At 50.1% G+C, this 22,473-nt stretch overlaps 1 protein-coding gene and 1 long non-coding RNA gene across 4 annotated transcripts; one reads left to right on the top strand and one right to left on the bottom strand.

Annotated features, from left to right (window-relative positions):
* Nucleotides 1–4,451: 4,451 nt before the first annotated feature.
* On the bottom strand, nucleotides 4,452–15,125 carry Shroom1 (shroom family member 1). 3 transcript variants are annotated; one of them, NM_027917.3, is made up of 8 exons: nucleotides 14,877–15,013; nucleotides 8,025–8,995; nucleotides 7,888–7,943; nucleotides 6,910–7,098; nucleotides 6,174–6,722; nucleotides 5,962–6,094; nucleotides 5,568–5,840; nucleotides 4,452–5,455 (listed from the first exon to the last, which is right to left on the bottom strand). In NM_027917.3, exons 2-8 carry the CDS (start codon nucleotides 8,961–8,963, stop codon nucleotides 5,123–5,125), a joined length of 2,472 nt encoding a protein of 823 aa, NP_082193.2. In that variant the 5' UTR covers nucleotides 8,964–8,995; nucleotides 14,877–15,013; the 3' UTR covers nucleotides 4,452–5,122. The 3 variants fall into 3 exon arrangements, with proteins under 3 accessions (NP_082193.2, NP_001277718.1, XP_006534322.1); XM_006534259.4 differs by having other exon boundaries at nucleotides 4,915–5,455; nucleotides 5,625–5,840; nucleotides 14,877–15,125; NM_001290789.1 differs by lacking the exon at nucleotides 6,910–7,098.
* A 2,303-nt stretch (nucleotides 15,126–17,428) lies between these two features.
* On the top strand, nucleotides 17,429–19,853 carry Gm30585. The gene is made up of 2 exons (XR_879843.1): nucleotides 17,429–18,131; nucleotides 19,511–19,853. It is a non-coding gene; the product is annotated as a predicted gene, 30585 (long non-coding RNA).
* The last annotated feature ends 2,620 nt before the right edge of the window (nucleotides 19,854–22,473 follow it).

The raw sequence follows: 22,473 nt of genomic DNA, 5'->3' as shown, positions 1-22,473 counted from the left end.
GGTATAGGGGTACATTCCTGTGACCCCATAAGGTGAGACAGAAGACTAGGGACTCAATGTCATCCTGAATATTGATATACAGAGTTCAAGGCTAGCCTGGGGTACTTGAGGTCTTGTCTCAAAATAATAGCCATCCTCTTTAGAACCAACAATATCACTCTTTCAATATTTTATTAATTTTTTTATGTTATGTGCATGTGTATGGGCATGTGTGTGTGTGTGTGTGTGTGTGAGAGAGAGAGAGAGAGAGAGAGAGAGAAAGAGAGAGAGGGAGGGAGAGAGAGAGAGAGAGAGAGAGAGAGAGAGAGAGATGGCACATGTGTGGAGGCCAGAGAATGACTTCCAGGAGTTAGCTCTTTCCTTCTGCTGTACAGGTCCCAGAGATAAAACCGGGTTGTTGTCAGGATTGGCATCTGGTATCTTCAATCACTGAGCTATGTCTCTTTGTTCCTTCCCTTTTGGGGGGTGGGGGTGGGGTGGGGTGGTGGTTCAAGACAGGGTTTGTTTATGTAGCCCTGGCTGTTCTGGAACTCACTCTGTAGACCACACTGGCCCTGAACTCACACATATCCTCCTGATTCTGCCTCCCAAGTGAATACCGTCTTTCTTAGCTCACATCCCTCTACTATCCTTACCTTCTCCATCTAAACTGCCACCAAGTGAGCTGAAAGCACCTGCCAATCTTTGTAAAGATGCTCTCAGGGGCTGGAGAGGTGGCTCAGTGGTTAAGATCCCTGCTTGCTCTGGCAGAGGACCTGGGTTCTGTTCCCAGTATCTACGTGGCCCTTCACAACTATCTGTAACTCCAGAGTCAGGGGTTCCTGCTCCAGAGTCAGGGGTTCCTGCTCCAGAGTCAGGGGCTCCTGCTGCAGAGTCAGGGGTTCCCACTCCAGAGTCAGGGGTTCCCGCTCCAGAGTCAGGGGTTCCCACTCCAGAGTCAGGGGCTCCTGCTGCAGAGTCAGGGGTTCCCGCTCCAAAGTCAGGGACTCCTGTTCCTCCTTCTTTTGATCTCCAAAGGCACCATCAAGCACGCATGTGGCACACAGACACGCATGCAAGAAAATAGTGAACATAAATTAATCTAAAAGAGGAGGAGGAGGAGGAGGAGGAGGAGGAGTTGAAAGAGGATCCAAGGTGGAGGGGAAGTGGAAGAGGGGGATACAGGAAAAGAAGAGAAAGCATAGAGGGGGAGGGGGAAGAGAAAGAAGAAATCTTTATCCATTCCTCTCCCCCCCCCCGGGAGGGGGTGGGGAACCAAATTCTCTTGGTGGAAAAGCTGAGTGATTTAAATACCAAAGATAACAGACAGTAGCCCCCTAAGCGTGGTGGCTGAGTTGTGACAGTAACACCAGGAATCTTGAGAGGATTTCTTCACAGAAAGTGTAGTCCTTCTTTATCCCACCATTCACCTCTTCTGGGTACAGAGCATTTGCCCTAACCTTCCCTGGGAGCCTCTGCCATCTGAATGGCCAGTGCCTCCATCAGTATCTGTGAGGACCCAGAGTTTCCGCTAGTTACTGACTGAGGAACGTTTTGTAACGAGCAGAATGTTCTCGACAGCTTGGGGTGCCGAAGAACATAGCTTCCCCATTCCATTTCCAATTTACAGTATTAAAGTAAAAAGTACACCAATTAAATTCTTAGGAGGAGGTGGAAGAGCGGGGGCGGGATGAGCGGGAGGGAGGCCGCGGTGATGCCTGTTGCCCAGCAACAGCAGCCAAAGCCAAACATCCAGCAAGGCCCAGAGCGCCGCCTCCAGCAGCCGAGGGAGAGAGCGACACCGAATCACTGCTCAAACTGCGGAGGCAGCGGACAGATACGTTCTTGAACGGATGCTCTGGGCCCACATCCCCAGCTTCTCTCCTCGGCACATCTCATTTAGTCAACAATTTTCCAACGCAGGCCTGTTGGCAGTGAAAGGCAAGCTAGCCTTTTCCTTCTTAGCTAGCCAGAATTTCTTTCTGACAGAAGCAAAAGGCTCAGTTCCAGCCTTCAAGCCCAACAGGGACATTGCCCATCAGAGCCAGGCCAAGTCCTGGTATCTAGACTGGAGCTTGTGCGAGCTCCCTAGGCTGCCGGTGGCCACGGTGTGGGTGGAAGCTTCCATGATAAGGGAACAGTGCCATCTGCTGGCGGTGTATCGCAGGGCCAACGAACGCATCAGGTTCCAAGTACCCCCCAAAAGTCTTGAAGTCTGCGATGCTCTGCTGTGAATTCTTGAGTGCCCTCAAAAGAAACCACCGATTGGACAGGATAAAAACTGAGGCAAGAACGAGACAAGATCAGGCTGGACCCAAGGACCAGCTCTGGAACTGTGACTCAAAAACTGTCAGGGTTGAGCACGGAAATCTCGTTATTTCCCCTTCGAAAAATCTGGCGCAGAACCAAGGTTTGTTCTAGCCTAAAGATGGCAGTCGTCCCTATACCCACCCATAAGCCAGAAATGCTTTGAAATACACACTTTCCATTGGCTGAGTGGACAGTGTTAGGTGTGTTTCTAAGAATATCATAACAGAAGCATGATGTTTCAAATGGGAATTGCGTAGGGCAACAGGCAGAGATCAGCAGCTTCCACGCAGAAGGCTCCTCCAAGAGACCTTAGTGCCCGGACCCTGCCCACAGGGTTCAAGGCGACACAAGGAAAGCATAACGTTAGACCTGCAATGGCCTCAGCAGGAGCCCCATATGCGTTTTATAAAATATCACAATGAGAACATTGTTCTGTGCTCAATAGCCCGACTGTTGCAACTGATGCCTTTAGTATGAATAGGGCCATTTACAGTTCTCAGCCATTTGCACTTAGTGACAATACACATCAGAAAACAAGCCCAGAAGCAGAGATTTTTTTCGCTCTGAGGCCCATTGGCTTTAAATACACATACACGCGCCCTTTAATGTGCCCAACTTCCAAAAATACCCTGAGCCTTTGAGAGAAAATATTCTTATCCCTGCTGTTTGCAACTGATATACTGACTCGGGTCTCATGTTAATTTGCAAAGCTGGTTGTCTGTACATAGGGCTGAACAAATGGAGCCGGTTTTGTCCTGTGTTTTGGACCATCACATACCACCCCAGGATCAGTCTTCTCTAAATACAGTACAAGCCCTAGCTGCCTTTCTGGGACTTCAGGCCTCATCTTCATCTGTAACTCATGGTTCTCAAGAAAAACCTTCCACACAGCCTGGCAAATGCTATGATGACAGACTCTAACTTCAGCAGACTTTCTTTCTTTCTTTCTTTCTTTCTTTCTTTCTTTCTTTCTTTCTTTCTTTCTATATTTATTTTGGAGGCATAGTTAGTTGGTAAGGGTCAGACAAAACCATGTGTTTGTGTATGGGTGTGTGACTGCCACAGCATTTGTGTTGGGTCAAAAGACAATTTCTGGGGCTTGAGAGATGGCTCAGCGGTTAAGAGCATGGACTGCTCTTTCAAAGGTTCTGTGTTCAATTCCCAGCAACCACATGGTGGCTCACAACCATCTGTAATCTGTAATGGGATCTGATGCCCTCTTCTGGTGTGTCTGAGGACAGCAGCAGTGTACTCATACATAAAAGAATAAATAAATTACAAAAAAAGAAAAAGAAAGAAAGACAACTTCTGGGAGTTGGTTCTTCTGTGGAATCTGGGGTTTGAACTCAGGTTATCAGACTTCTATAGCAAATGCTTTTGTGTGGTGATCCAGTTACCAGGGCAGTTAGCAATTGCTGGGGTGGGGGTGGGGGTCAGTGGAATGCCCCTCAGCCCCTCCTGCTTTCAAACCTGGTTCTCCAGTCTCTTCAGACATTGCTGAGCCAGACTGACACTTTACCAAGTCTCTCTTCCATTTTGGTCAGCCTGGACTGTTGCTGGAGTTTGTCAATCTCACACACACACACACACACACACACACACACAGAGAGAGAGAGAGAGAGAGAGAGAGAGAGAGAGAGAGAGAGAGTGTTAGTTTCCCTTGTCGGCTGCAGGCAATGCATGCTCCTCTTAGAGAGTTTATTAGAATATAAAATGCAATGCTTGTTTATACCTTAAGCTTCTTCTCTCTTGACCCTCCTGCCTCCCACCAACTCTGACAGAGGGACTCGCCATCACACGGGAGTGTGCAGGGTTTATAATCCTTCCTCATGCTTTTTTTTTTTTTTTTTTTTTTGGTTTTGTTCTTTGGTTTTTTTGTTTTTGTTGTTGTTGTTTTTGTTTGTTTGTTTGTTTTTGTTTTGTTTTATGAGACAGGGTTTTTCTGTGTAGCCCTGGCTGTCCTGGAACTCACTCTGTAGACCAGGCTGGCCTTGAACTCAGAGATCTGCCTGCCTCTGCCTCCCAAGTGCTGGGATTAAAGGCGTGCACCACTACGCCCGGCTTGTGCTTTGTTTTTGTGGTCGCTCTATGAGGGCTTGAACCCAGACTCTCACACATGGCAAGCAAGCACTCTACAGCTCTATCTGTAGCCCTCTCTTTAAGTTACTTTTATATTTATTTGTTTATTTAGGGGTGTTGTGCCTGCATGTATGTCTGTGCATTACCTGTGTGCAAACCAGAGAGTGTCAGATTCCCTGGAACTGGAGTTACAGACGGGTGTGGGCCATATACCATAGATGCGTGAAATAAAACCCAGGTCCTCTGGCAGAACAGCACGTGATCTTAACTGCTGGTCCATCTCTTCACACACACACACACCCCCAACCCTGTATCCCCAACTCCCACCCCTGCAGACTTCTTTTTTCTGTCTTTTGTGGAGGCAGACCTCCCCCAACCCTGTATACCTAACCCGAAACCCTGCAGCCCTCTTTTTACGTCTTATTTTGAGGGAGAGTCTCCTAAGTTGTCCAGGCTGGCTTTGAGTTCCCTTTGTAGCCCGGATAGACCTTACACTTGAAATCTTCAGCTTCCCATATAGCGGGGAGTACAGCTACACCACCAGGCCAGGCTTTGAATACTGCAGTTTTTACGACCCACAAATTCCCAAAGAATTACAAACTTGAATAAGGTCACAGGAGAACACCGTGGGAAGATGTGTCCTAGGAAGGCCTGGTCTGACTCCTCCCTACTCCCTCAAGGGAAAGCTCTCTATAAAGCATCGCCCCAGTTGTGGGTGAGCCTGGGACAATGTTCCCACCTCCGCTACATGTAACTAGATAAGGGTAGCAAGAAAAGGTTGTTTGTTTAGAGGACGGATTGCTGGGGCCCAGGTCAGTCTGGGAGAAAGGGGATGATGGCTGAGGTCGCTCCAGATAGTGTCCAGTTGGTCCTTAAGGAACCGGATTCGATCGTCCAGGCTGCGCTGCTGTGACAGGATCCTGGCCTTGGAGGCCAGCAGCACACAATAGGAGCGCAGATGCTCTGCGGGCAGCTCCCGCTCCAACACCTGACGCAGGGTTTGCTCCCGCCGAGCCACGTGCTCCTTCAGCTCCTTAGCTTCTTCTTGCTGTCGCTGCAGAAGTTGGAGTCGCTGCAGCAGAGAGGCCTGGAACCACCGGGAGAGGGCGCAGTGAACACCGTTGCTTCCCGGATGATCCGGGCGGTAGAAGGAAGGCCCCTCCAAACCCTGCTCTTCCCCCAACCTCAACCTATTTTACCCTCTCATCAGGGTCGCTGTTTGAGCCCGCCCTAGCCAAGGCGAGGTTTACACGGACCAGGCGACTGCCTAGCAGCAGCAGCAGACCAAGCACACGCTCTAGATCAGTCATGAACCGGCGGAACCGTTCCAGCTCCCGGGGTGTACAGGCCTGGCTCACAGCAGCCTCTAGAGCTCCGTTGCGTTGGGTCCAGTCTGCGGCGGTCCCCCGCAGTCGCTCCTGCTCAGCGTGAAGATCCTGCAGCATCTTTTGGAGGAGGCGGGCTAGTTCCACCTACCGGGAGGGCCTAAGTATTCAAAAACTGGGCCAAGTCTGGATTTCTCCAACCAGACACTAAGCCGCGGCCCCACCCAGCTTCCATCCCCCTACCCACCCCACCCCTTCCCCCACTCACTTTCTTGGCCTGGGTGCTGTTTCCTTCTGGGAATTCCTGGCCACTTGATTGGTCAGGGTCGGGGGTAGAGTTTTCAGACCTTGATGCCTCTTGGGAAGTCTGCAGGTCCTGCGTGAGGTGGTGTCCACAAGACCTGAGGACAAAGCCAAAGTTCTCTGAATCTTTCTGCCTTAGACTGCAGATACTCAGAATCAGGAGTCCTTAATGCTCACCCTTCCTCCGATGCGCCAGCAGCCTTCTCTCCCATCTCCTCAAGGGCTGGCCTCATCGCACTTCGGATCTCTTCGACAGGAAAAAGCCCATCCAGCAGGCCCTGCGGTGGCTCTGGACCGGGCTGGGCGGCAAGAGTACGGCTCAAAGAGGGATCCAGTCTGGCCAGCTCTTGAACCAGCGCCTCAAAATGCCGACTAGGCCAAGTAGTCTTGGAATCAAACTGGCCCCAAGTCAGGGAAGTGTGGTGAGGGGACCCTGGAGTCTCAGAGTCTGAAGGTCTCAAGACATCGACTGGGGGAGGCTTGAGGGGTTTTTTCTCTGTAGCTGCAGAGGGGTCAGTGGTCCCATTAGTGTCAAAGGTTGGGATGTCGTCATTTGTAGTCTCTGGAATGCTTGTGGGTCTGGAGAGATCCACAGAGCCGTTCACCGCTTGCCCACAGTCCTCTGTACCCGTGATCCCTGGAGTCTCATGGAGGGGTCTCTCTGCTGAAACTGCAATCTGACCAGCTTTTTTGCTTAAGTCGTTTTCATACTGCCGGTAGGAGGTGCTGGAAGTAGACGGGATACTGAATCAGAAAAGGCTCTGGTGCAGACAAGAGCTCAAGGTCTGGCTGCTTGCCGCCATCCCCCAACACCTGGGCATTACCTGAGAGAGTTCCCAGCCCTTTGGCATTTTTTAGATGTATATGTGTTAGGAGAGTGTCTCTCTGTGTTTGGACACAGGAAGGGATTCACCTGGTGGGGAGCCCTTGGGAATCTTGAGGTGACGGTGTTTTGGCTTCTCTCAGGAACACGTCATCTTCAGGGAGGGAGGGGCCCGGAGTAGACACCGAGGTCTCAGAGATTCTCCGACCACAGCCAGCCGGTTTGGTCTGGAGGGCCTCTCCAGGACACACTCCTGTGACCTCCTTCTGAGTCAAAGACCTAGAGGCAGGGAGCCTACAGTGACCAGGAAAGAGGCCCTTCCCACGGCCCCAGACAAACAGCAGAGCATGCAGTTTGCACAAGACTGTCGGAAGTCTCAGACTGAGGCACGTAGACTGTCCTGTAATGATTAGATCTTTGCCAACTTGAATGGATTTGGAATTACCTAGGAGACACACCTCTGACTGACTCTGAGGGGGTTTCCAGAGAGGTGCCACTGGGGAGGGAAGATGTATATGTGTGAGGAGAATGTCTGAGATTGTAATCTGACTGAATGTGGGCAGAGTCATCCCATGGACTGAAGTTTGAGGACTGAACAGAAGTGGAAAGGGCACTGAGCCCCAGCAGGAGTCCGTTTCCTGATGGAGGGTAACCAGAAGCCTCACACGCCCTGAATCCATGCCTTCCTGCCGGGATGGACTCCACTCTCTTCAACCGCGAGCCAAAATAAATATTTCTTCTTCAAGTCTCCATTCTTAAGAATTTGTTCACGGGGCTGGAGAGATGGCTCAGAGGTTTAGAGTACTGACTGCTCTTCCAGAGGTCCTGAGTTCAAATCCCAGCAACCACATAGTGGCTCACAACCATCTGTAATGGGATCCAAGTGCCCTCTTCTGGTGAGTCTGAAGATAGCTATAGTGTATGCATACACATAAAATAAATAAATAAATCTTCAAAAGAAAAAAAATTGTTCTCAACAATAGGAAAAGTAATGGATATGGGACCTGTGATTCCTTTTTAAATCAAGACCCGTGAAAGTTGACTCCAAGAGTGTCCCTTATCTCTCACCTGGAAAGCTTGGTGTGAAGCAGTGGTCTGCGGATGTCTGCTCTTTGAGGAACAGCCTAGAACAGGGAAACAGTGGTCTGAAACAGTCTCCCAGATGCCGCCCTCCCCCACCAGTCGACGTCCTTTATCTTCCATACCTGGACAGTGGCCACAGTCCTTTCTGAACCCTTGCAGGGACCCATGACCTCGCCTGAAACACTCTGACTCCGACCCGCAGGTCTATGGGCATTGCCAAGATCCGCTGGCCCGGAATTCAGCTCCGTTGAGCTTAGGGACTGAGTCTCCAGCAGCCCTTTGGACTTTGCGTGCATCCCACGCTGCAACTCCTGCGTGGAATAATCTTTTCTCAAGTCCTCACCAGTGGGCCCACCGCTCCAACCTACGCGATGTAATTTGCCTGGCTCAGAGAAGCAGCACTGCCGCTGCTGGCTGGAGAGACGCCCCCGGCCAGCAGCAGCTAGCGCTGGGACAGCGGTGCGCGCCGGCTCCTCTTCTCCCAGCTCCTGGCTGCTGGAGGCGGAGCGCACGTGCGCCGTGGGAAGTCGCGTGGGGACTGCGGGACGCAGGCGGCCCGGCAGGCTCATGCGAAACTCCTTTCGCTGGAAGGACGTCTCCCGCAGCACTCGTCGCTGTGCACCCTGCAACCGCTGGCGGTAGGCGTCCCGCGAGGCTGGCGGGCTGGGCGGCTCTGCGGTGTGAGCTGTAGCTTCAGCCTCCGCGGCCAGCGCGTACAGCAGTGGGGTGTCTTGTCTGTTTAGTGGTCCCGGGCTTCCCTGGACCTCTGGGGACCGTGGGTCACTGTGCCCAGCGACTGCCTGCACAGGTCGCTGAGTCGTTGAAAGGACAGCGTCCTTCGAGGTAGGAGATTGGCTGCCCCAAACCACTCGCACGTAGTCCCAGTCTAGGTAAGGGAGGCGCTCGGTGCCAGGGGACGGAGTGCGCGTCTCAGGATCACCAGACGCCGTGGAGAAAGAGCTGTAGGCAGAGTCGGCGCGCGTGGACAACCGTCGCAAGTCCAGGCTTTCAGTGGCTGAGGCCTGGGAGGTGCGGTCTCTCCCAGTACCCAGGGCCTCCATGCTTATACAGTTGGAAATTGGAGTTGGCAGACCTGGTGGTGGGGGCCGAAAAGAACAAAAAAACAAAAAAATCAAAACATAGATGGGTTGGTGAGTGAAGAGTTCAGGTAAGGGCTAGGACAACCTGCTGGCTCCTTTGCCGAGGAGAACTGGGGGCTTACACGTGCCCTCCCCGGTCACAGGGTTCCTAGCTCTGGCATCTTCTTTCTCATCAGAATGGTAGAGAAACTCTTGAGGTTGACACGGTCTGGGCAATAGGATGCGCGCAAGTCTGGGCGTTAGTTAGGAACCTTAGTTCTGACGTAGTAGATCCACTCCCTTGCCAGGGCTTCCCTAGTGGTACCTCTGCTCGGACACTCCTGCCGTGCTGAGACCAGGCACATGCTCAAACTCCAGTCCCACCCAGGCTGCTTCCTGGCCATTCTGTTAGCGTCTATGTTTGATCTTTTCCTGATAAACAATGATCAAGAACATTGAGATCACAGAGGAGCCCAGAAAAGGAATGCCAGAGGCAAGGCAGGAGCAGCGACAGCTTCTCAATTTGTCCACCCCCATTCTGTGCCCTTTATGGTCCAGGTGTGTAGCATAAATACTCATCTTAGTCCTCAACCCCCTAGGTGCCTTTTTTTTTTTTTTCAGATGAGAACCCCGCGGTTCTGAGGAGGAAGTGACCCGGCCCAGAGACACACACAGGTCGTAAGTGGCAGAGCCCTGCCTAGAATCGAGGCATGTCTCCAAGTTCACTGCAGCCAAAATTAATTTCCTAGAGGCAAACCCTGGCCAAAGCCCTTGCCATGGTCCCTCTTTCTCCAAGAAAACCCACAGTCAAAGTGTGAAATAAGTCAACTTCAAGTGCCATAAATTCCATAATAATACATTGGGTGGGCCCGCAACTATGTCTTCTGTCTAGGGAGCTTCATCAGACACCCACCTCTCTCATGCTACACCCACAGGACTCAGCTTGGAGGTCATGGGGTTCTTTGGGGGGGGGGGTCACTCATCACCCCTACTCTGCCATTGTTTTTTATTTCCTCCTCCCATTCCCACCCCCTGAGTGTCCTGGGGACAGGCCCTGCCTTTATATGTCACTCAGTGCCTGGCACCAGCCCTGGCATGTAGTCAATGTTAAATAAATAGTTGGTGACTGGCAAGGGGACAGACGGAGGCATGGGGAGTTGGTAGAGGGGTGGCCTTGGTAGAAAAGAGGAGGTTTACTGTCTTCCCCGCCCCCTTCTCCCCTCCCTATTAGTCTTTTCTGGGGAAAGCAACAGAATGGCTGAGGAGGCCCTGGCCACCACGGGTTTAACCAGGTTACTCATGCGTTATCAGGAAGAAACAGAGCCTGCAGGCAAGCAGGACTGGCTGGAAATTGATCTCTCCCCAGTGCCAGGAGGCAGAGCAAGGGGGAAGGCCTGTGTGGCTGCGCTGGGATTGGCTGAGAGCAGCTCTGAGGTTTGAGGATCTGTGACTCCCAGTGACCTATGTTGGAAGGTTGTCTTCCTTGACCTGCTTGGTTAGGGTGCAGAGAATAGGGTGGCACACACTGGGGGTGTGGTCCCAAAGCAGGCTCATTTGAGCTTCCCAGACACTTTGGAATACAGGTGGGCAAATCTCTCTGGGATGCAGTAGTCAACACATTGCTGGGAGTGGGGCCAGGAGCATAAAGCCTTCCTAAAGTGGAGAGGCAAGTGAGCCTCCACTAGACCTAGGGCCAGACTCTTGATGTGACCACACTGGGTGACTGACTCTTCATGTACAACAAGGCCAGCCCTGTTGGTTAGTCTTTACACTCAGGGCTGGTGATCTTTTCACAAAGGCCACAGGAGGGTAAGAAGCTACCAACTGAGTGACAGCCTCTAAGAAAATAGGCAACTCCTCTAAAAGGCCTACCCTGGCTGCTTAGACACCAGTGCGCTCGCTTTCTCTCTCTTCCTACGTTTTCTTTTCTTTAGAAACTTTTTTTTTTTTTGGCTAGGCAGTAGCGGCACACACCTTTACTTCCAGCACGTGGGAAGCAGAGGCAGGCGGATCTTTCTAAATTAGAGCCCAGCCTGGTCTACAGAGCAAGTTCCAGGACAGCCAGAGCTACACAGAGAAGTCCTGTTTCAAAAAAACAATAAAAATAAACAAATAAATAGGTTATCGGATGTGTGTGGTATATGCACAGGTGTGTACATTGGAAGCCAGAGGTGGATGTCTAATATCTTCCTCTGCCTCTTTTCACTTTTTTTTTTTTTTTTTTTTTGAGAAAGGGTCTCTCAATTATGTAGCCTTGACTGTCCTGGAACTTTTTAAGTAAACCAGGATGGGCTTGAACACTCAGAGATCCACTTTCCTCTACCTCCCAAGTGCCAGGATTAAAGACATACACCACCAAGCTTGGTTTACCCTACTTTTTTGTAACAGGCTCTTTGTTTTGCTTTGTCTTTTTTTCTTTCTCTAAACAGGGTTTCTCTGTGTTGCCCTGGCTGTCCTAGAACTCACTCTGTAGGCCAGGCTGGCCTCGTTAAAGGTGTGTGCCACCACTGCCTGGCTGAGACAGGCTCTTTTACTGAACATCATTTAGCTAGGCTAACTGGCCAATGAGTTTCAAGAATTCCCCTGTCTCTTCTCCTCCCCCCTACCCAGCAACAGCACCCTACTCTTCACTTGGGTGCAGGGGAGTCAAGGTTAGGTCTGCATGTTCATACAGCAGGTGACTTACTAACTCAGCCAGCTCTCCAACTCCTCTCTTCCTAATCTTTGTAAACCCAGATCATGGGCTGGCATATGTCATTCGTGCCTGGCCACGTTGGCATGCCAGAAAAGTAGAGGTGATGAAGTACAAAGATATGTCCTCAAAGGAGGCTTTGAGGCTGGAGACATGACTCAGTGGGTAAAATGGCTGCCAAGACTCAACGTGAGTCTGATCCTGGAGACCATAGGAGAGGAAGAACCAATCCAACATGTTCACTGGCTCTGAGTCATGAGTGTCTTCTCTCTCTCTCTCTCTCTCTCTCTCTCTCTCTCTCTCTCTCTCTCTCTCTTTTCTACACCCACAAATAAATAAGAAAAATATTAAAAAAAATAAATCATGAAAATCTATATTAGTGAGTTTCTGTGTCCAGCATGACCAAGGCATGAATGACCAGATAAAATCTGCTTAAGATGGCTGGAGAGATGTGCCAAGAGCACTTGCTATGATAGATATGATGGTACACACTTTTAATCCCAGCACTTGGAGAACAGGGGCAGGAGGAGTTCTATGAATTTGAGGTCAGCCTGGTCCACATAGCAAGTTCCAGCCAAGGCCTGTCTCAAAAATCAAACAAGCAAACAAACAGAATCCGAACTTGCTGCTTTTGCATGGGACCCAAATCTGGCTCCCCAGCATCCACATCTGTCAATCCCCATCTGACAAATATCTGTAACTTGAGTTCCAGGGGATCCCATGCCTTCTTCTGTCTTCCAAGGGCACTTGACATGCGCGTGGTACACACATACATGAAGGCAAAACACACCCATACACATAAAAATTTTTTTAAAAAACATAAAAATAAACCTTAAAAGCAAAAACAGCTTAAGAGACAGAAAGGTGACTCACTGGGCAGGGCTGTCCACTGCACAGGCCCGACAACTTGAGTATGATCTCCAGGATCCATATACGAAGTCAGATTCAGGGGCTGGACCTACGATGGCCCAGCAGTTAAGAGCACTGACTACTCTTACCATGCACCTAACTTTGGTTCCCAGCATCCACACAGCTCATAACCAACTGCGTGCGACTCTAGTTCCAAATGATCCAACACCCTCCGAAGGCTATTGTATGTGATTGACATAAAATAGAATACATGCTTTTCAAAAGTCAGATGCTGTCGTCACATCAGTAATCTCAGCCTACCTACAGTGAGATGGGAGGTAGAAACAAGAGAGTCAGCTGGAAGCTTGAGGACCAGATACCTCAAATATACTTCCTAGCAGCGGAAACAAGAGAGACCTTGACGCATTGTGAATATGCTTGGCCCAGGGAGTGGCTATCAGAAGAGTAGGCATGGCCCTGCTGGAGTAGGTGTGGCCCTGCTGGTGTAGGTGTGGCCTTGTTGGAGTGGGCGTGTCACTGTGGGTGTGGGCAATAAGACCCTCAGCCTAGCTGCCTGGGAGTCAGTATTCTGCTAGCAGCCTTCAAGTGAAGATGTAGAACTCTCAGCTCCTCCTTCACCATGCCTGCCTGGATGCTGCCATGTTCCTGCCTTGGTGATAATGGACAGAACCTCTGAACCTGTAACCCAGCCCCAATTAAATGTTGTCCTTATAAGAGTTGCCTTGGTCACGGTGTCTGTTCACAGCAGTAAAACCCTAACTAAGACATTCACCATGTGGAAGGTGACAATGGACTCCTGAAAGTTCCCCTCTGATGTCCATAACACGCTGTGACACTCATGCTTATACTAACACACACACACATTAAAGTCATTAATGAAAACGCCAATTTATAATGAGCCATTAAACACGTACATATATCTGTTTTCTTATTGCCCCTAACTTATCTAAGGGGTGCTATTACATGGGGTCTCTGTCCATGCAGGATTCCCATATTGTGCCCTTTGTAGGGCTTGCTGTGCCACCAGGGCCTTGGAGCCTCAGGACAAACAACACAGAATTTTGACATTTGTCCCCGGAGCGGGGATTGCAGTAGAGTCTGCTAGAAAAATAGGCTGGGATCCTGGCTGTGGAGGAAGGTACTTGTTACCTGACAAAGGAATAAGGGGGCTCGGGGCTCAGAACTAGGGCTCTTGAGGGTGGAAACACCAGACCTGAAGGATGAAGCTGGCACTGGGGGCTGAATCTCGAGTGAAGGTGGACCCAGGCAAGCAACCAGACGTGGGACTTCAGGCAAGGTTTGTTGGGAAATTTGATAAAGACAATTTTCAGTGGGCAAAACCAGACCAAGGCAACACATGTAAGTCCAGGTCAGGGAACAGGAGAGGCACTGGAGAAAAGTCAAGCTCCGAGCTAATCGGGAATGAAACAGTCCTCTCAAGGGCCACCTCCCATCTGTCTTCCTGTGAGGACCTGTGCAGGCCTTTCCTTGCCTCCAGCCTTCCCTCAGTACCTGGAGGGCTGTTAACTGCACTCCCTGACTCTCCTTAGAGTCAGAGGTTCAGGGTTCAATGCTCAGATCTTAAATCCTAGCATTCCAGGCTAGGTCTGATGGGTGAGCTTTCAGGCAAACTCCTTGGTTCTCTTTTCTAGTCTCCAAAGCTATGGGTGACATTGCACCCCTGTGAGACATCTATTTTACAACATAGTAGCTGGTTATACAGTCTCTGCTGGTCTTGGGCAGACTCTGTGAGACGCAGGTTCCAGGAGGTGTAGAAAAAGCAGAGGGTGAATGACACCTAGGTAAAGATGGTCACTGCCATGGGTACAGCACATACCCCAGGGCAAAAGCTAAGCCCTGGGGACCACAAGGGGCAGCAGAACCACACAAAGAGGTGAGGAAAGAGGCGCTTGGAACACTAGGAGAGCGGGTGGCCTCTGATCAGTGCATTTCTAGGCCTTTTCAGTGGGGTTCACGGTCCGGGAAGATCGGGGGATTGGGAGGGACCCGGATTCTCCAGCAATCGAAGCTCAAGAACAGAGGGTCCTGAGACGGACGCCACTGTGTACATTGCGTCCCTGCAACAGCTGGGCCACCTGGACAGCTCTGTCCCCTGCCAGGCCTGGCCGAGAGTAAAGGTGCGCAGGGGCCCGATTCCACTGGCGCGGCCGGTCTGGACTCCGGGTCGGAAGGTCCAGACAGAATGACGGTCAGTCAGGCTGCTTCGCGGCCACCGCTGTCGCCGCCCCGACCCTCCCGTCCTTGTCTCCCTTTTGGGAAGCAGATCTGTGGACCACGCGCTGTGTGTCCCCTCACCCGGTCCCGCTGCGTACCTGTGGCTCCAGCCCGAGACGCACTTCAGGGCGCCGGCGATCCCTCAGTGACATCCGAGCCCTGGGCTCCAGCTCCCGACGCCACCTCCAGTCTCCGGCCGCAGCAGGGGAGGCGCCACCTCCGGCCGAGGAGGGGCCGGAGTCTGGAGTGGCGGCAGGGCTGCGGGAGCCGCGCCCCTTCCTCTTGCGATTCTGTACGTGGCCCTAGTCCCCGGCCCTGGACCTCTAACCACCGCAGAGAACTCGAGCCGGAGGGCGATCGAAATCCTCCAAGCACTGCCGGATCCGCAGGCAAGACTTATGGACCAGCAGGCTCCTCAGTGCGGAGGTCAAACCCTCCCGGAGGCAACAAAGGCTCACCTTCCTTTCTTCTTCTTCTTTTAACCTTTAAAAAAATTACATTTATTTATTTACTTAATAATTTGGGAAGTAAGTAATGGGGGAAGCTCCCTTGTGGAGAAGTCGGTACTTTTCTTCCACCCTGTGGAGTACTAGATTCCAACTGTGAAGATCTGGTTTGGTGACATGAACATTTATCCACTGGACCATCTCTCCCGGCCGGTTCTCTTAAACTCCACGATGAAAACAGATGTGCCTGGAGTTCCTGCCTCATGCTCTCTCTCCCTCTGAGTGTGCTTTAGATGGCTGGCTACCTGATCAACTCTGCTCTTCAGACCCACATTTCCAAAACCATGCCACCTACTGGACTCTTTCCACAGGCTCTCCTCTCCTGTCTTTGTCTCCTCGCTTCCCATAGCTCCCTCCACCAGACCCACACCGAACGGAGCCCTGAACTTATGTGCTCGAATCTGCTACTAGGAGTGGGGTCTTCACCTTTTGGTAAAGACTTTGAACTCCTAAACTCCCGTCTGTACATCCTGAGTGCTGGAGTCTTTTTTTCAGCTCAGATGACCGGTGCCACCTGGTCCTCATTCTCTGTGTGTGTGGTGTATGCATGTGTACCTCTCGAGATTGGGTCTTTTCTTTTCTTTTTCTTTTTTTTTTTTTTTTCCGTTTTTGATTTTTCAAGACAGGGTTTCTCTGTATAGCCCTGGCTATCCTGGAACTTACTTTGTAGACCAGGCTGGCCTCAAACTCAGAAATCCGCCTGTCTCTGCCTCCCAAGTGTTGGGATCAAAGGTGTGCGCCAACACTGCCCAGATACTATTGGGTATTTTATTCTATCATTTCTACACCTTATTTTTTGAAACAAGGTCTCACACAGAAGTCATCAATTTGGCTAGACTAGCTGGCCAGCCAACTCCATGAGTCTGCCTACACACACACACACACACACACACACACACACACACACACACACACACACACCACATGTCCCCTGCACTGGGTAACAATGTAAGCTGTGGCACCTAGCTTTTCCCTTAGCTACTGCAGACCCAAGCTCAGCTCCTCATGTTTGAGTGGCAAGCACTTTGCCCACTGCCCCACTGCCCATTCGTCTCATGGTCAGCAAGCTCTGTGACTCCAACTCTGTAAAAGTCTGTCCATTTGAGGACTCTGGAGAACTTGCCCAAGTCTCAGAAAGCACAGAGCCACAGAAGAGGAGAGACATCTAGATTCTCATTTTTATGTAAGTCTCCTTACATAGCCTAGGCTGGCCTGAATCTAGAGTTTCAGACAGCTGCCACATGGAAGCTGGGAACCAAACCTAGATCCTCTATTGGGATAGCAAGTGTTCCTAACCATTCAGTTGTCTCTCCAGTCTACCATATACAAATGAAAGAGACAGAGACAGAGACAGAGACAGAGACAGAGTCAGAGACAGAGACAGAGACAGAGACAGGCAGAGGGAGGGGGTTGGTGAGAGGGAGAGAGAAACTAGTTGCAAAAGCAACGGTTTGAGAAAAGTCACTCAGTATCCCAGATGGAATCATTTGCCCATTCTGTGGACTGTGTTTATGTTTTGTGTGTGTCCGATCTGATGACAGTCCTGGTTGTGTCCTGATCCTCACTGGTACAGAATGTTCCGTGTGTGCCTTGTGCAGTGGTTTGTGAGGCCTCCTGTGAATGTCAGTTCAGCTCCTGGCAGCACCAACATCTAACTGGCATTGGTAGGCCAGCTTCTAGGTCTTGGGGTCGGCTTCTCCTTTTCACAGAAGAAAAGTGGAACGGGGTGGGGTGGGAGGTGTCTCAGGAGTCAGGCTCCTTGGCTGTCTCCTCTATCCCTAGAAGACCTCGGAAAATAGAGACCTCAGGCTCTCTAGGCCCAGGACCTGGCAGCCCAGACTCCCGGATGGAGTTTTGTCTGTCAGTGCCTATGAATGGGTACTCACAGGCTTTGGGAAGAAGGACAACAGAGAGCACAGTGGCAGGTGGAGTCAGAACACTTTCCTCCCCCTGAGACAAGGTTTCTCTGTGTAGCCTTGGCTGTCCTGAAACTTACTTTGTAGACCAGGCTGGCCCCAAACTCACAAAGATCTACCTGCCTCTACCTCGGAGTGTTGAGATTAAAGGTATGTACCACCCCTGCCCAGCAACAGAATATTCTTTTATATTATTAAACTTTTTATTTGTCTTATGTGTAGGAATGTTTTGTGTGTGTGTGTACACCATGACATGCACTGTGTGCCCTCAGAGATCAGAAGAGGGTGTTGGATTCCCCTAGGACTGGAGCTACCATGTTGGTGATGGGAGTCCTACTTAGGTCCTCTGCAAAAGCAACATGTAGTCTAAACCAGCGACTCCAGCAGAGCAGTCTTTGCAGGTGGCCTGCATGAAATCTTGCCTCAAAAAACAAACAACAAAAAAAGCAATTCAGAAATCGTTTAACCAAACCATGTGGTCTGTATGTGCTTTTTAGTTTGTAATTGTGTGTATATGCGTGTGTCTGGTGTGCCCCAAGATGGCATCAGATCTGGAGCTATAGTTTCAAGCAGGTATGAAATGGCAGATGTGGGTGCTGGAAACTGAACTGGGGTCCTCTGGAACAGCAGTACACAATCTTAACTTCTGAGCCATCTCTCCAGTCAAACGTCCATGTTTGAAATTCCAACAAAACGTGAATCATTGCTTATATGCAAATATCTGCTTAAACTGTAGATACCCCTTCAGGGCAAATTTTTAACTTTCTGTTTCATTTGAGACACAGACTCAGGACGAGGCTGGCCTTGATTTCACAGTTCTCATGCTTCAGCTTCCTAAGTGCTGTGAGGGCATCTGACTGTGACAGCTGTCACTCCACTGATTGATTACCAGAGTTGACTCAAGCTGACCTAGCTGGCCAGGTATGACCAGGTAGGAGTTCCTATTCTCCATATATGTCCCTTTCCCACACAGATGGGGACTAGTATTTGACCAAGGATATGAGCAGCTGCACTCACCTGCTAGAGCCTCCAGACAAACTTCCGAGTGCTGAGCCACCACACCCAGCTGTTTACCATACATACACACACATGCATGCATACATACATACACACAAACACAAATATATAGCTTTTGGTTGGTTTCTTTTTCTTTTCTTTTTTTTTTTAAGATTTTATTTATTTTGTGTATATGAGTACACTCTAACTGTCTTCAGATACCCCAGAAGAGGGCATCACATCTCATTATAGATGGTTGAGCCAACATGTGGTTGCTGGGATATGAACACGGGACCTTTGAAAGAGCAGTCAGTGCTCTTAACCACTGAGCCATCTCTCCAGCCCCAGTTGGTTGGTTTTCAAGACATGGTTTTTTTGTGTAGCCCTGGATGTCTTAGAACTTACTATGTAGACCAGGCTGGCCTTGAATTAACAGAGCTTTGCAAGTGCTGGGATCAAAGGTACATGGCACCACACCTGGCTCTGCTCTTTATAAATTATTATCTATTTTAAAATGCATGTGTGTGTGTGTGTGTGTGTGTGTGTGTGTGTGTGTGTGTGTGTGTATGTGTGTGTAGGTCAATCTTGGATGTTGTTCCTCAGTAGCCATTTATTTTACTTTCTGAGATAAGGCCTCTGAGTCCTGGGGCTCAGTGGTCAGGCCAGGCTGGTTAGCTAACAAACCCCAGGAACCTGCTGATCCCTGCATCTCCACGGCTGGGATTGCCCGTGTGAGCCACCCTGGCAAGGTTCCTATGTGGATGCTGTGGATCAAGCCCAGGTCTTCATGCTTGCACGGCAAACACTTTACCCAATAAGCCATCTGTTTGCTTTCGAATCACACACTCAATTTACTAAACTCGTCCAAAGATATGGCTCTGGCCACAAGAAGGAAGCAAAGGGAGACTGGAACTTGTCATCCAGAAGTTCACCAGTCATTCATAGAACATTTGAGGCCAGCCTAGGATACATGAGACACTGCTTCAAGACAAGAAACAAAGCCAGACGGTGGTGGCACCTTTAATCCTAGCACCCAGGAGGCAGAGGCAGGGGGATCTCTGTGAGTTCAAGCTCACCCTGGTCTACAGAGTGAGTTCTAGGCCTCTCAGTTTATCTGATGTGAGACCTTGTCTCGATGCCACTCCCTCCCCCCAAAAGGAAAGAAACTAGGTCAAATCTGAATTGGTCTGCAGCTGTATCCCGGGATCTCAGCCTCCCAGCCTCGATGGTCAAACTGTTCATTTGCGGTTAGACTTTACAGAGATGAAGTCATGTCCTCAAAGCCCCTCTGTTAAAAGCACTCTTCTGTTCCAGCCAAAGCTCCCAGTCCTGTACCTGCTGAGGACTCAGCTGATCTGGAGTCTAAAGGGAGCAACAGTCCAGTTCTGGAGCTCTGGCTCAAGGCTGCGCGTGAGAACTGCATGCTGGACTTGGCATAGAACTGGGTGACAGCATGCCCTGTGCGCGTGGCGTGAACTGTGACTGTTGGCTCTGGAAACAGAATAAAGGCTCCTGGGTTCACCAAGAAAACCTTTCGGCTTCTAACCGAGAGTCTGTGGCTAGTCAGACTTCGCTGTGAAACATAGGTGTGAAGACATTGATTTCCAAACATCCTGGTCCATGTGGATTTTTTTTTTTAATAAGGTCGCTAACATTAGTTGGCCTTGAACTTTTTTATTGTGTGTTTGTGTTTGTGTGTGTGTGTTTGATTTTTGCATTTTAAAGACAGGATTTCTTTATGTAGCCTTGGCTGTTCTGGAACTTGCTCTATAGACCAGGCTGGCCTTGGAACTCAGGGAGATCCTCCTGCCTCTGCCTCTTGAGTGCTGGGATTAAAGTCATGAGCCAACACCACCTGGCTGGCCATACATCCTTTCTTCATAGCCAAGGATAACTTTGAACTTCTGATCCTTCTGCCTCTACCTCCCAAGTGCCAGAACTATGGGAGTAAGACAACATGCCCAGTTTACATTATGTTGGAAATAAAATCTAGGGCTTCATGCATACTAGTAAGAACTCTACAACAGACCTGCATCCCAGGGACGATTTTTAAGATTCTGCTATTCCAGGTGGTTGTGAACACACACACACACACACACACACACACACACACACACACACACATCAGAAAGAGAAAGAGTGGACTTCAAGAAAAGCAAATAAAATAAAATAAAATAAAACAAAATAAAATAAAAACAAGCACACACTTTTAATCACAGAGATTGGGAGGCAGAGGCAGGCAGATCCCTGTAAGTTTGAGGCCAGCCTGGTCTACACAGTATGTTCCAGGACAATCAGGGCTATAGAGAGAGACTCAGTCTCAAAAGTCTGAAAAAAACAAAAAACAAAACAAAACAAAAGATAAAACAAGGTCACAAGTCACTGTTGACTCTCCTGGCAGATCACCTAGCAAGACAAAGGGGGAATGTGTCTATGAACCAGGAAACACTGAAGGAATTCTGGTGCAAAGAGCAACTGACTCCAGCTTCCCAGACACAGCAGTGGGGGAGCCCCTGAAAAGTTCATTGCTCGGCTTGGATTTCCCATGATAGAGTAGGGCAAACAGGTGTTTTGTCTACAACTCAGTGTCCCAGGGCCAGGAAAGCCAGAGCCACAGGAAAGTGCACGTAAACTGGATGCCAGTAGCTGTTTGACCCAGAGCTCCCAGCATTCCTGAGCACCACTTCCTCATTCATAAAACAGAGAGCCCACTCCATACCTGCCGGGCAAAGATGGACTGGGATATGGGCCCAGGTCTCCAGCTCTACATTTATAGAAACATCAGTTAATGCTGTGTTATTTTTACTCCCTACACAGACTGACATCAGACCCAGTGCAGTGTCCTGTCCAAGTGTCTGTTTACACAAGAGGGTCATCTGTGAACATTGTTCATATTTTTGGAGCTCCTCACCCAGCTTTGTCCCCACCATAGTTCCCAGTGGGGCTGAGCACCTCATTTTTTAGGGGGGGTTGTACATTGTATAAGTATTGGAGAGAAAGAGCCTCTCCTCCCACACTGAGAGCTAGGTCTAGCCAATATGATGCTCCTGCCAGAATCAGGACCTCTTGGGTGCCATGGAGATCCAGGGACAGGTAAGACACTCTCCTGAGTGGGTCTCCTGCTGTTGTTGCTCAGTTGTCCTCGGTCATTGGCGGTCTTCATGGTCTTGCTCTCCAGTCTTCTGGTTAATTCTGTGAGCCACCAGAACCAGATCTCCTGGAAACATCTTCCTTGTGGAGACGAGGCTGGCAGAGCTGGCTGCTTCCGACTGTGACAGTTCTTCTGTGAAGTTAAGATAACCTCTCATCATGCTGGGATGCCTGTGTCGGGAAGAGGAGCGAGAGCCAAGCAAGACGCGATGTGGAGAGCTACAAGTTCTCTAGGGGAAATCAGCACCACGCATGGGGGGGGGGGGGGATCTGCCACGGGTTCTCCGGGGTTCAAGGAGGTTTCCCTGCCCTTTGATGTGGCAGCAAACCCTCTAACAAGTCTTACACAACCTCAAACGGAGCAACTCGGGAAACAGGATAAAGCAGGAGGCCAGGAGGGCAAGTTCCTGGTTCAAAGTCATAAACACATGCTATAAAACTGGAAACAAGATTTCCCTTGATAAACACAAAATCAAAGGTAAGAAAATGTGGACAGTGCTTGCTTTTTCCTATCCATCACTGCACCGTGGAGGGTTACTTAGACTCTGCTTTTTCTTCTTACACAAACATGAGCCAAGAGAATAGGCGAGGTGGGTCAGGTAGTGTCACCCGGAGTGACAAGCTTCCGTCCCAGAGCTGCCTGGCATGGCTGTGAGCCAAACTTCCTTCTTCCTTCCCTCTTCCACTGGCAAACGATGCTGGTAATGACCAATCCTGATGCTGAGTTGCATGACCCCAGCCAAGCTTCGCCTCCTCTTTGCTGTCTGCTTCACCTGACACTTCTATGGTTTAACTGTTTACTGCTCCCTTCAGGTCTGGGTATTTGAACACTCGCTCCAGTGTAGGGAACGTTGGGGAACTTAGGAGTGGAGTCAGCTCTCTGGAGGAAGTGTGTCACCAGGAGGACACCTCAGGAGGTTTTATACCCCACTCTTGACTTTCTGTTCTCTCTCTGATTCCTGGCTGGGAATGAATTGAGACCCACCACTTCCTGCTCCTGCCATCAGGCCTTCTGGCCAGCACAGGATGTACCTCTGTGAACTTTATGGAGAGCAAAGTCTTCCTCTCTGACCTTGCTTTCGGCAGGCATTTTTAACACAGCAATAAGAAAGAAGCCACACCAGGGA

The sequence above is a fragment of the Mus musculus genome, chromosome 11, assembly GCF_000001635.26.
Source record: "Mus musculus strain C57BL/6J chromosome 11, GRCm38.p6 C57BL/6J".
NCBI classification, from domain to species: Eukaryota; Metazoa; Chordata; class Mammalia; order Rodentia; family Muridae; genus Mus; species Mus musculus.
This window is presented reverse-complemented; position numbering and strand designations above follow the sequence as displayed.